Source organism: Solea solea, chromosome 6, assembly GCF_958295425.1.
Source record: "Solea solea chromosome 6, fSolSol10.1, whole genome shotgun sequence".
In the NCBI taxonomy this organism is placed as follows: domain Eukaryota; kingdom Metazoa; phylum Chordata; class Actinopteri; order Pleuronectiformes; family Soleidae; genus Solea; species Solea solea.
The window spans coordinates 28638441-28652184 of record NC_081139.1 but is presented as its reverse complement, the minus strand read 5'-3'; the positions used below and the strand labels follow the sequence as shown (position 1 = coordinate 28652184).

The following is a 13744-nucleotide window of genomic DNA, read 5'->3' as shown; positions in this document are numbered from 1 at the left end:
TCAATTTTACTCATATGTCCTCTCACATCTCAAATCTCAACCTTCTGTGCACGCGCTCATCTTTACCCGAGTGCTCGCTCATCTTTACCCGAGCGCGCACTCAACTTGGCACAGCGTTACAAATGTGCCACAAAATCAACCAATCAGAATCAGAATCAGAATCAGAAGAGCTTTATTGCCAAGTACGATTTGCACATACAAGGAATTTGTTCTGGTGTCATTGGTGCATAACAAGCATACAACATTTTAGAAAGTTAAGTGAACAGCATACGTATATATACACAGTATATAAATGTTTTTGTTGGTTTTTTTTTTAAAAAGATGAAAAAGAGCACTACGGAAAGTGACAAGACGGAACAGCGAGGACTCAGACGCAGAGATCTTTTAATAGTCTTTATTGACACTCTTAACAAATCTCAAGGCAGGTCCTCTTTGCTGAGGAAAAACAACAGCGTGGCTATGAAAACCTACAGCAATTTGCGAGCGCAACGCTCTACAAGAGAGACGTTGCGGAACTATGAACGTGGAACAAAAAATCACTCCGAAGAGGAAACTAACTTAGACTATGGTTATCCTAAAAACTTAAACAGAAAACTCTCCAAACGGAGGAAAAACAAGGCTCTAAGCACTTCAAAAGAAAACAATCTCTAAGCACAATCCTAATGATTGGCGATCCTTAACTAACTAAGAATGAAATCAAAACGCAATCTAAATGATTGGATCTAAATAGTTAAAGGTAAGTCACAATCCTAATGATTGGAATTCCTAAAGAGGCTGTGAAAATTAACCAACAAAAAATCTCTCCCAAGGAGGAAAAATAAAAGGGCTATAAATCTGAACTAAGGAGTCAGCTATCAGGCTGTGATAAGAAAAACTTACAAATAAAACGTCGTTCACAAAGAGGATCAGAAACTTGAGAATGTTGTGGCTGTGACGAGGAGCTCGGGTAATCAGGCATTGGCGATGACACACTGGCACTGAAACAAAGAAGCAGAGAGTTTTTAAGGTGCACATGGCTTGATTGTCTGCAGGTGTGAGTAATCAGGCCGGCAGGCCGGCAGAGGAGGGGGCGGGGCAAGCTGCCAGAGTGACAGTACCCTCTCTTCAAGGGCCGACTCCTGACAGCCCAGGCTGCTCAGGATGGTCTTGGTGGAAGTCTTTAATGAGGCTAGGGTCCAAGATGAACCGGGACGGGACCCACTGTCTCTCCTCTGGCCCGTATCCCTCCCAGTCCACCAGGTACTGCCTGCCCCTGCCCCTGCTTCGGACCGCAAGCAGCCGCTTGACCTTGTAGACTGGACCGCCGTCTATCACTTCTGGAGAAGGAGGGGCCGGGGAGGGTGGGACCATGGAGCTCTCCTTGGCCGGCTTGACCTGGCTGACATGGAACGTGGGGTGGACTCGGAGGGACCGGGGCAGGCGCAGGCGAACTGCTGCGGGGCCGATGATCTTGGAGACTGGGAATGGCCCCACAAACCGCGGTGCCAGCTTCTGGGAGGGGACCCGCAGGTGGAGGTTTCTGGCAGACAGCCACACTTTCTGCCCTGGCTGGTAGGCGGGGGCGGGTCGTCTCCTACGATCTGCAGCTTTTTTGACCCGATCCCCCTGGCGGACCAACACCTGCCGGGCGGCTGCCCAGATGCGGCGGCAGCGGCGAACCATGGCGTGGGCAGAGGGCACCGAGACTTCAGGTTCCTGGTCGGTAAAAACAGGGGGCTCATAACCATGGACACATTTGAAGGGTGTCATACCTGTGGCTGAGGTGGGCAATGAATTGTGCACATATTCTACCCAGACCAGGTGTTTACTCCAGGATGAGGGGTTCTGTGACACGAGGCATCGGAGGCCGGTCTCCAGCTGTTGGTTCAGGCGCTCCGTCTGGCCGTTAGCCTCCGGATGGTATCCGGAGGTCAGGCTGGCTGTGGCTCCGATGAGCCGGCAAAACTCCCTCCAGAACCGTGATACGAACTGGGGCCCCCGGTCTGAAACAATGTTCTTGGGGAATCCATGAATCCTGAAGACGTGGTTAATCATAATTTCAGCAGTTTCTTTGGCTGTAGGTAATTTTGGCAAGGCTATGAATCTGACCATTTTGGAGAATCTATCCACCACCGTGAGGACGGTGGTGTTACCTTGGGAGACCGGGAGCCCCGTGACGAAGTCCATGGATATTTCTGCCCACGGTCTGGAGGGGATGGGGAGCGGTTGCAGAAGACCCATGCGTGACCTGGTGGAGGACTTATTCCTGGCGCAGACAGGACAGGCCTCGACGTACTCCTTGACGTCTGGTTCCATGGCTGGCCACCAGAACCTCCGGGCGATGGCAAACATAGTCCGTCGGACTCCCGGGTGGCAGGTAAGCAGCGAGGTGTGGGCCCAATGTATCACCTGTGGGCACAACCTGACTGGAACGAAAAGTCTGTTCTCAGGGCACCCACTAGGTGGCGGAGCCTCACCGTTGGCTTGCTCGTTCTCTATTTGCCATGTCACCGCTCCAACCACACAGTTCAGTGGAAGGATAGGTTCTGGTTCCTTGGCAACAGGCTCGGGGTCGTAGATCCGGGACAGGGCGTCGGGCTTGACATTGCGGGACCCCGGCCTGTAAGAGAGCGAAAAAGAGAAGCGGTTAAAAAAGAGTGACCACCTGGCCTGGCGAGAATTGAGTCTCTTGGCTTTACGGATGTATTCGAGGTTTTTGTGATCTGTCCAGACGATGAAAGGAAGCTCGGCGCCCTCCAACCAGTGGCGCCATTCCTCCAAAGCAACCTTGACCGCCAGCAGCTCCCGGTTGCCAACGTCATAGTTGCGCTCTGCCCTGGACAGTCGTCGTGACAGAAAGGCGCATGGGTGCATCTTCCCATCTTGCTCGGACCGCTGTGAGAGGACCGCCCCGATCCCCTCGTTGGATGCATCTACCTCCACCACGAACTGTCGACGGGGGTCTGGCATGGTCAGTATGGGTGCCGTGGTGAATCGCCGTTTGAGGGTCTGGAACGCCTCCTCTGCTGCCGGAGACCAGTGGAACTTCACCTGTGGGGAGGTAAGTGCGTGCAACGGAGCAGCTATTGCGCTAAAGCTTCTGATAAACCGCCTGTAGAAGTTAGCAAATCCGAGGAATTGCTGAACTTTCTTGCGGCTATCAGGCGTGGGCCACTCAGCCACAGCGCTAACTTTAGCCGGGTCCATCTGCACTCTTCCAGGGGCTATAATGAAGCCCAGGAAGGAGATGATGTCGGCATGAAACTGACTTTTTTCAGCCTTAACATAGAGTTTGTTGTCTAATAGTCTCTTGAGAACTTTAGTTACATGTTCTCTGTGGGTGTCTAGGTCAGGGGAGAAGATTAAAATGTCATCTAAATAAACATAAACGAAATGGTCGAGGAAGTCCCTAAGGACGTCATTTATCATGGCTTGAAATACAGCGGGGGCATTAGTGAGTCCGAAGGGCATGACCAGATATTCATAGTGCCCTACGGGGGTGTTAAAACCTGTCTTCCACTCGTCCCCCTCCCTGATTCTGACTAGGTGGTAGGCGTTACGTAAGTCCAATTTTGTAAACACCCTGGCCTGCTGTAGCTGATCAAAAACGGAGGACATGAGGGGCAGGGGATAGCGGTTCTTGATGGTTATGGCGTTTAAAGGGCTGTAATCTATACAAGGTCTTAGAGACCCGTCCTTCTTGCCCACAAAAAAGAACCCGGCCCCTGCAGCTGATGAGGAGGGACGGATGAGACCCGCCTTGAGTGAGGTTTCTATATACTCCGTCATGGCTGCTCTCTCTGGGCCAGAAATAGAATATAGGCGTCCCTTTGGAATGGTGGAGCCGGGAATCAGGTCTATGGCGCAGTCATAGGGTCTGTGAGGGGGAAGTGACATGGCTCTGGACTTGCTAAAAACCTCCTGAAGGTGGTGGTAGCAGGGAGGTACTGTGCTCAGGTCTGGGGTCTCAGGATCTGCGGCAGGGGGAACAGAGACATGGTTAATATATGTCACATCCCCACCCTGAGTCTGGGTCTTGCTCTGGTGGTCTTTACAGTTCTCCCCCCATCCCATGATGGTCCCTGATCTCCAATCCACCTGGGGGTTATGCCTACATAACCACGACAGCCCTAGGATCAATGTTTGGGATGGGGATTTAAATAGGTAAAAGTTCATGGCTTCAGTGTGCCCCCCTATGCATAGTTCGAGAGCTTCTGTGGCGTGAGTTATTACAAAAAGTTCTTTGCCGTTAAGGGCACTGGCTTTGATAGGCCTGGCCAGGGTCTGGGTTTTAAGCCCTATTTTTGCTGCCAAATCCCAGTTCATGAGGCTTTCATCAGCTCCTGAGTCTATGAGTGCTTCCAGATCATAGCTGGTGGTGTGGTGCTTGATGATGACGACAGGTGTGAGTTTTCGCGGTTCCGGGCCAGAAACCGTAAACTGACTCACCACTGTTGATCTTTTAGCTGGGCAGGCGACGACGAGATGACCTGACCCCCCGCAGTAAAAGCACCGACCCTCCTGCCGCCGTCGTCGTCGCTCCTCGGCTGTCAGTCTCGTCCGTCCCAGCTCCATGGGCTCTCCCACTCCCTCCCTGGGGTATCGAGGCTGCTCGGGAGGTGATCGGTGGGGCGCCAGCCCAGTTGGCATTGCGGAGCGTGGTCGGTCGTCGCGCTGCCTGAGCTCGTGGAGTCTGTTGTCGGTCCGTATGGCCAGAGCAATTAGGGCGTCCAGGCTTGTCGGCAGGTCCAGCGGTACCAGCTGCTCCTGGATCGGTTTCGCCAGCCCCTTCAGGAAGATGTCGTAAAGCGCCGTCGCGTTCCACCCGCTCTCCGCCGCTAAGGTACGGAACTGAACAGCGTAGTCACAGACTGATCGACTCCCCTGTTTCAGTCCGCTCAGCTCTCTTGCCTTTTCCTGGGCCGTGGAGACCGGGTCGAACGTCTGCCGTAAGGCTGCCTGAAAGTCTATGAGTGAACCGCAGAGGGGCGAGTCTCGTCCCCACTCGGCCATAGCCCATGCTCTCGCTCTGCCCGACAGATGAGAGATCATGAAGGCGACCTTGGATCTGTCCGAGGTAAAGGTCGGGGCATAAAGTTCAAAGTGCATGGAGCATTCAGTTATGAAGGCTTGGCAGAGTCCTGATTCGCCTGAAAAGCGCTCTGGGGGCGCGAGTGTCACCCCGGATCCGGCGAAGGAGGTAGCCTGCGTCGACGTTGCCACAGACACCGGAGGCTTCGGTGCTGTGAGCGGGCTGGTCGTGGAATGCAGGAGATCGGTCAGGTTCCGCACCTGGGTCGTAAGCTGGCCCAGATGCTCCGCCATGGTGGTCTGGAACTGACCCTGCCTGGAGAGACGGGCTTCCTGGGCGCTGAGGGCTTCCAGCCACTGTCTGGTCTCTGCTGAGTCCATACTGGCCAGTGTGTACTGACAAGACGGAACAGCGAGGACTCAGACGCAGAGATCTTTTAATAGTCTTTATTGACACTCTTAACAAATCTCAAGGCAGGTCCTCTTTGCTGAGGAAAAACAACAGCGTGGCTATGAAAACCTACAGCAATTTGCGAGCGCAACGCTCTACAAGAGAGACGTTGCGGAACTATGAACGTGGAACAAAAAATCACTCCGAAGAGGAAACTAACTTAGACTATGGTTATCCTAAAAACTTAAACAGAAAACTCTCCAAACGGAGGAAAAACAAGGCTCTAAGCACTTCAAAAGAAAACAATCTCTAAGCACAATCCTAATGATTGGCGATCCTTAACTAACTAAGAATGAAATCAAAACGCAATCTAAATGATTGGATCTAAATAGTTAAAGGTAAGTCACAATCCTAATGATTGGAATTCCTAAAGAGGCTGTGAAAATTAACCAACAAAAAATCTCTCCCAAGGAGGAAAAATAAAAGGGCTATAAATCTGAACTAAGGAGTCAGCTATCAGGCTGTGATAAGAAAAACTTACAAATAAAACGTCGTTCACAAAGAGGATCAGAAACTTGAGAATGCTGTGGCTGTGACGAGGAGCTCGGGTAATCAGGCATTGGCGATGACACACTGGCACTGAAACAAAGAAGCAGAGAGTTTTTAAGGTGCACATGGCTTGATTGTCTGCAGGTGTGAGTAATCAGGCCGGCAGAGGAGGGGGCGGGGCAAGCTGCCGGAGTGACAGAAAGAGCAGTAAAGAGCAGTACAGCTGGGCAGAAGTGAGTAACAGTGAAATATTCACCAGGTGCAAAGTTCACAGTAATGACGTTAATGTAACGCATAAAACGGATGTAATGATAATGTGACATGTAGAGGCAGAGGAGGAGTGTGAGGAGTCAGAGTGTCGGGGGGGGGGGCTCCGGGCCTTGTTGATAAGGCTAGTAGCAGACGGGAAAAAACTGTTCTTGTGGCGTGAGGTTCTGGTCCTGATGGACCGCAGCCTCCTGCCAGAGGGGAGTGACTCAAAAAGTTTCTGTCCAGGGTGGGAGGGATCAGCCATAATCTTTCCTGCACGCCTCAGAGTTCTGGAGGCGAACAGGTCCTGGAGAGATGGAAGATTGCAGCCAATCACCTTCTCTGCAGACCGAATGACACGCTGCAGTCTGCCCTTGTCCTTGGCCGTGGCAGCAGCGTACCAAATGGTGATGGAGGAGGTGAGGATGGACTCAATGATGGAGGAGTAGAAGTGCACCATCATTGTCTTTGGCAGGTTGAATTTCTTCAGCTGCCGCAAGAAGTACATCCTCTGCTGGGCTTTTTTGATGAGAGAGCTGATGTTCGGCTCCCACTTGAGGTCCTAAATCAGGGACTTTATAAATTTAGACTGGCTGTATTGTCTCCAATCACAACGCTTCCATAACACGACATTCAGCTTCTTAAATGTGAATCTTTTCTACTTCAGTAGTTCAATCAGTAGTTGCCATGGTTACTAACTAGTAGTTGCAGCAGCTTCAGGTTAGCGGGAGGAGCTAACATGTAGTTGTGCTACGATATTCAATTCGTAGCGAAGCTGGCAGGTGGCTGCCAGCTGATGACCCTGCAGCTGGAGGTGGTTCCACCTACCTGTGCAAAATATATGTTATTGTTGGGGAACAACAGTTATGGGCAATCATTTGATTGTTAAAAATAATTAAATAATTATGTTTAATAGTTGTTTATTTCTTAAATATTTTTGAAAAGTAATTGTTAATTTTGTAAATCGGGGCACCACCCCGAAAACGAGAAAAGACAATCAATCTACGGTATGTGTTTAAAATCAGTCTACGCAATCCTAATATCCCAATAAAACAATTTTGAAGGAGTAGATTTGTGCACTGGCTCTCTGAACCCCGTTTGTCACAGCATACGTGCACAAAAGACACAGAGCGTTTAAGTGAATAAACAATATAACTTAATAATATGAATTGTGCAACTTGAATCAATCTAGATCAATGAATATCAAAAGCACATCAAGAAAATCGAGTGATTTGAATTAACAAATGTCACTCACTACAACTAAAAATCACAGTCACTGTTGTTTTATGTTGTTCATAATTTGTGTGATTATTAGTTGTAGTGAGTGACATTTGTTAATTAAAATGTCTCAATTTTCATTGTTTCCAAAACACAATCAGGGACAGTAAATGAGTCATTACACACATTATTCTGTGTGTCATTGGATCATGACGTGTGACACTGGCACATTTATAGATTGTTGAAAAAGTGACCAGAATGATTTCAGCACAGTGACAGTGACACTGAACAGCTCCTCTGCCGTGGATCATGGTTCTGATCACCCTTTGACCTCTCCTCTCTAAAGTGCAGATACAGTCATGATAGAGTAAACTTACTGAGGAAAAATGACCATCATGCAACTGGGCCCTTTTATCAAAAACAGCAGCACAAAGTTAGACCCTCATTTCAACTCAAAGGTTGTGGGTTTGTGGGTTAAGGGCAAGACCCTTCACCTTGTGTTGCTCCTGACACTTAATTATAGTTATTATATCTGGAAAGTATTTAACACTAATTAGCTAACAAATATTACAGATACAGAAATATGGTGTTCCTTCCCCATAATAATACAGTTCATTTCATGCCAAAAACACACCAACATTTATAAACAGGAACCAGGTGGAAAAACCATGTAATTCCCATTTTAGTAGGAAAGCTCTTCTTTATTACGTTGCTTTTCAGAAGATCAAAGACTTCTTGCTCTAATCATTTCCAGCAGACTGTGCACTGAGAGGTGTAATGCTGCCCTCCACTGTTCAAAGTTCTGAAGTTCGCAATCACTGTTCAAAGTTCTCAGTCTCATCTTCTCGTCCTTCTTTGTTGCATTCAAAACACCTTCAAAAGAAAGAAAAGTGCCTTAATGGCAAGATGACAATTCTTCTCAATATTAAAAACTGATTATAGGGAAAAACTTGAGCGCCCCAGGTCAGCCTGTTGTCCTTTGAATATACTACATGAAAAAAGCATTTTTATTGTCCCGGGAAGTCCAAACTGGCAGAGACCATCTGCATGTCAAAGTAACATCCATCATGTTTATTATTTGCCAGCATCAAAGCTCCTCTTCAAAGACTTCTCTAGTGTTCCATGTCACCTGGAAGGAGTTCTTACATTACAAGATAACCTCTAGTGCTCCACATCAGTTGGAACTCACACGGTTGCATTACTGCTCTCTTCTCGTCTTACTTAAAAAGAACGAATATCAGAACCATGTCACTGCAAAGAATCATATCTTTCTTTATCAGTGATTGTTGTGGAGCACTCAGTCCTCTGTACAAGCGATTGGTAGACAACATCTTTCCAGCAAACCAAAAGAATGGGCTTGTAAAAGCCAACATGGAGAAGCTGACATTCTATGCCTTATCGGTTCCAGAAGAGCTTGACTGTATTGGCGCTTACCTGTCTAAGAGAATGTCAAAGGATGTGGCTCGACAAAGATACAGGTATGTGTGCATAGCAATGGAAGCGCTGGACCAGCTGCTGATGGCCTGTCGCTCTCAGAGCATCAACCTGTTTGTGGAGAGTTTCCTGAAGATGGTGCGTGAGGTGCTAGAGTCGGACAAACCTAGCCTACAGATCCTAGGAACCAATTCGTTTGTGAAGTTTGCCAACATACAAGAGGACAACCCCTCCTACCACCGCTGTTACCATTTTTTTGTGTCACGTTTCAGTGACATGTGCCACTCTAGCGACGAGGACCCCGACATCTGCTTCAAGATTCGCATGGCAGGTATCAAGGGTCTAAATGGAGTAGTGAGGAAGACGGTGAATGACGACCTACAGGCCAATATCTGGGACCCTGAGCTCATGGACAAGATTGTCCCCTCTCTACTTTTCAACTTGCAGAGTGGAGAATGCACACAGAACCACTCCCCTTCGCTGCTGCGGATGTCAGAGAAAGAAAAGAGTGGCTTGGTGGAGTTGACAGAGTGCTGCTTTAGGGAGCTTCTGAGACGAGCTGCCTATGGCAAAATCAAGAATGTCATCACACCCGTGCTAATGCACTTAGATAACCATTCTCTATGGGAGGGGACAACCTTTGCAGTGCATTGCTTCAAAATCATTATGTACTCCATCCGATCTCAGCACTCTCACTTGGTCATCCAGCAGCTTCTTGGTCACCTGGCTGCTAACAGCAAGAACTCAGCCACAGTGCGAGCTGGAATCATAGAGGTCTTGCTGGAGGCAGCTGCCATCGCAGCCAGCTGCTCTGTTGGTCTCACAGTGTTGGAGATTTTCAACACTTTGGTGCAGCAGCTTCATTTGAGTGTTGACTATGAGTTGACAGGTTCATATGATGGCAGTATCAACATCGGATCTGAGATCACCAACGCTCACGAGGAGAGGCAGCTGCAGGAGGCTGTCATCCGTACCATCAGTTCATTTGCCAACACTCTGCCAGCTTACCAGAGGTCAGAAGTCATGCTCTTCATTATGGGCAAAATCCCTGGTATTCACACAGCCGTGCCATCCACAGGCTCAGGGCCTGAGGGTACCAGGATGATTCAAGTCATGTTACTTAAGTCCTTAGTCCAGGTGACAGCAAGTTTCCATACCACCAACATGCTGAAAACCCAGCTAAGCTCTTACCTGGAGCCACTGCTGTCCGTGTCTCTCACCAAGGATCCAGAGGTACAACTGTTGGCACTGCAAATACTTATTAGTCTCATGGATTGGCATGACAACAGGTCCAAGCTCCTCAGCATGAGCAGCATCCTGGACATATCTGTGCTCAAGATCAAAGTGGTCAAGTGTTCCAGACAAGATAACTTATTCATGAAAGGTCACGGCCAGCAGCTTTACCAACACATCTACTTGGCGTGCAAGGAGCAGAGCAATGGTAGGCAGCATTACGAGAACCTTTTTGCTTTGTTTGCCATTTTGAGTGTGGAGCTGGCAAATCCAGAGGTGGTTCTGGACCTCGTTCGCCTGACAGTTGCATTGCAGGACCTGGCACTGTCAACTGACGAGGATCTGCCCATTTACAATCGCTGTGCTATTCATTCCCTGACTGCCGCTTACTTCAACCTTATTTGCCAGCTCACCACTATTCCAGCCTTTTGCAAGTATATACACAAGGTTATTAAGGTCAGACAGGTAAATAGCCCTCACCTTTTACCCGAGGGTGTCTTCACGGACAACCCCAAGCTGCCTGCCTCACTGGAGAATGTGGAAGGGGATGTTTTATTTCTCCAGTCAAAAATCTCTGAAGTCCTTGGGGGTGGTGGTTATAACACAGAGAGACTTTATATACCTTTCATTCCTCAGTACACAGATGATGATCATCTGTCCATTGGTGAAACTGTCTCACAGGTGGAGTTACAGTCTAGAAATAGTCCAGAGAAAGAAGAGAGGAGAGTGACAGAGGAGATCACATTCAAAGCCTTGAAAAATGTCATTGTGGGCAGTGTGGATATGGAGGAGCAGGGCAGGGAGTGGAGGAGACAAGTGATGGAGAAGTTTCAGAAGGCCCCCTTTAAGGAAATAGCTGCACATTGTGGTCCAAGGGCCACACAACTGCATAGGAGACTAAATCAAATCTTAGAGATTACAATTAGACCTCCACCCAGTCCTGCTGGAACCATGTTATCAAGTCATGGCCAAAGTCAAAGATCATCTGTACCCATCTATGACATGACATTTCCTGACCTGTTTTTGTACTAAACCAGAAAGTCAACTGAGGTGTTGAATAAGTATTGTACACACTTTAATGGCTGTAAAGTTGTTAACCACATCATTTACAAGAGATATTCAGCAATAACAAATGTTGTATACAGGCCACTTTAAAACATTTTTTTAACTTAGTCATCTGAAATGACAATTATTTCACTCAGCGGGCAGAACTTCAGGCCATCCTGAACAAAACCACCCACAGCCACCTATCTCTCTGTCTGTATGCATGTACGGTATATACACACAATTTACACAATATGTTTTTTGTTTGTTTGTTTTTTTTAAATAATGATTTAATTATTAAGTTTCATTCAATTATTGGAAATAAAGTATTCAATTGTTCAAAATTGATTAAATAATCAATTAATAACCACATTGGAGCACCATGTCACGAACAGGACTGGACCCAGATGCAGTACGGTGGTAAGAAACAGTCTTCATTCTCACACTGGAAAAACAACAAGGGACACAGGAAGGGAGATCCTCAAATATGCGTGAGAAACGCAGGCGCGGGATCAACGTGGGACTGGACAAAGAGTGCAGAAAAATCCACTGAAAGTTCAGACAGAGTCTCCGAAGCAAACATGTGCAAATAAATCCAGTGATAACAGGACGTGACGGCGAGGAGCGCTCAAAAAAAGAGTAACTAGGTGACGGACAAAGACAAACTCACACAGACAAAGGAAGAGGGAGCGGTTATATACAGGTGCAGGTTATATAATTAGAATATCATCAAAAAATTGATTTATGTCAGTACTTCCATTCAAAAAGTGAAACTTGTATATTATATTCATTCATTACACACAGACTGATATATTTCAAATGTTTATTTCTTTTAATTTTGATGATTATTACTGACAACTAATGAAAAATTTAACTGAATTTGGGATTTTCATTAGTTGTCAGTAATAAAATCTGCACAAAAAGGGCACAATCAATCAATAAAGGCTAATTAACTACTATCCACACAAATCCTTCAGCAGCACACTATTGTGGTAGCAGCTCTACATGGTACTACTGCTGATGTCAGATTCATAATCTATGATGAAGACATCATTGATGTTGTGCTGATGTTATAAATTCCAAACTATTCTTCAGACTCAGCTGGAAGAAAAGGTGACAGACACGAGCATGAGCTTCGAGAAGATCAGCTTTGTCCCAGCCGTCTAGTTCTGGCGCTGGGACAGGAAGTTCAGGGGCTTCATGTATAAAAGAGTGCGCAGCTTTCATACTGAAAGACGGCGTACTCACAAAATTTGAAAAGTACTTACGCAAAGAAATTCTCAGATTTATAAAACCGTGCGTACGCCGAGTCCTGTGCATCTTTTCTTTATACCTCCCATCAAACGTGAAACTGAGCAGAGATGAATGAGTAACAGACCACGCCCCTGTTCCACCCACACATTAATATACAAATGTCTCTGACGCCTTCTTCCTGAAGAATAGTGGCAAATGCATCAGCAACGAAAAAGAAGGAAAGTGCGCAATCAAGGCATCAATTTATGATGTATAAATCTGAACAAATATATTATTTTGGTCGTTTGTTTTTGGAATTAGTGATAAAGACAAAGGAACTAAATGTCAGAGTCAAAGCGACTGCTCTCATATTAATATTGATGCTAAAAAACTGGCTGTGCATTGATAGTTGATCCTGTGCATGTTGTTTTTCTGGTGTAACATGTTTACTTGATGGCGTTTTAGGACTTGCTGGCGTTTTAGGACATGCTGACGTTTTGGGACTTGATGGCGTTTTAGGACTTGCTGGCGTTTTAGGACTTGCTGGCGTTTTGGGACGTGCTGGCGTTTTAGGACTTGCTGGCGTTTTGGGACGTGCTGGCGTTTTGGGACTTGATGGCGTTTTAGGACTTGCTGGCGTTTTAGGACTTGCTGGCGTTTTAGGACGTGCTGACGTTTTGGGACTTGCTGGTATTTTAGGACTTGCTGGCGTTTTGGGACTTGATGGCGTTTTAGGACTTCCTGGCGTTTTAGGACGTGCTGACGTTTTGGGACGTGCTGACGTTTTGGGACTTGCTGGCGTTTTAGGACTTGCTGGCGTTTTGGGACTTGATGGCATTTTAGGACTTGCTGGCATTTTGGGACTTGATGGCGTTTTAGGACTTGCTGGTGTTTTGGGACGTGCTGGCGTTTTGGGACTTGATGGCGTTTTAGGACTTGCTGGCGTTTTAGGACTTGTTTTTTTTATCTTTAAGGCATTTCACCACTTTAAAGGGCAGAGTATGTCTAATAAGTATTCCAACACCTCTGCTTCTGGCCGTAAAAGACGAAAAATATACTTGTCCGAACATACCCTGTTGTACTGTAGTTTGGTTTAAACACTGACACAAAACCGATTTATATTGAATTAGATTTTCAAACAACAATTTCAAGAAGCAAAAAATATTGATTTAATCATTCAAAAATATTGTATTTTATTGTTTGAAAATACACTTTCACGTTCTTTGTGCCGTGGTCTTTTGTTTGTGGGTGGGCCTAAGGAAGCTACTGCAACAACAAATACTCATGCAGCCCAAAAAGCAATTTTCCCATTGAGCACAATAGTAAAAGAGACGCCTGTAAAAGTGTCCACAGGACACCTGGAGACATGGACACAGGCATGTA

At 46.9% G+C, this 13744-nt stretch overlaps 1 protein-coding gene across 1 annotated transcript; it reads left to right on the top strand.

The window, feature by feature from the left end:
- Positions 1–8773: 8773 nt before the first annotated feature.
- LOC131460546 (protein EFR3 homolog B-like) lies at positions 8774–11398 on the top strand. Its single transcript, XM_058631146.1, has one exon. It carries the CDS (start codon positions 8789–8791, stop codon positions 11114–11116), a length of 2328 nt encoding a protein of 775 aa, XP_058487129.1. The 5' UTR covers positions 8774–8788; the 3' UTR covers positions 11117–11398.
- Positions 11399–13744: the final 2346 nt, after the last annotated feature.

Excerpts from the sequence above, each read along its gene's own strand:
- LOC131460546 (XM_058631146.1), top strand. The coding sequence starts at position 8,789 with ATGGAGAAGCTGACATTCTATGCCTTATCGGTTCCAGAAGAGCTTGAC.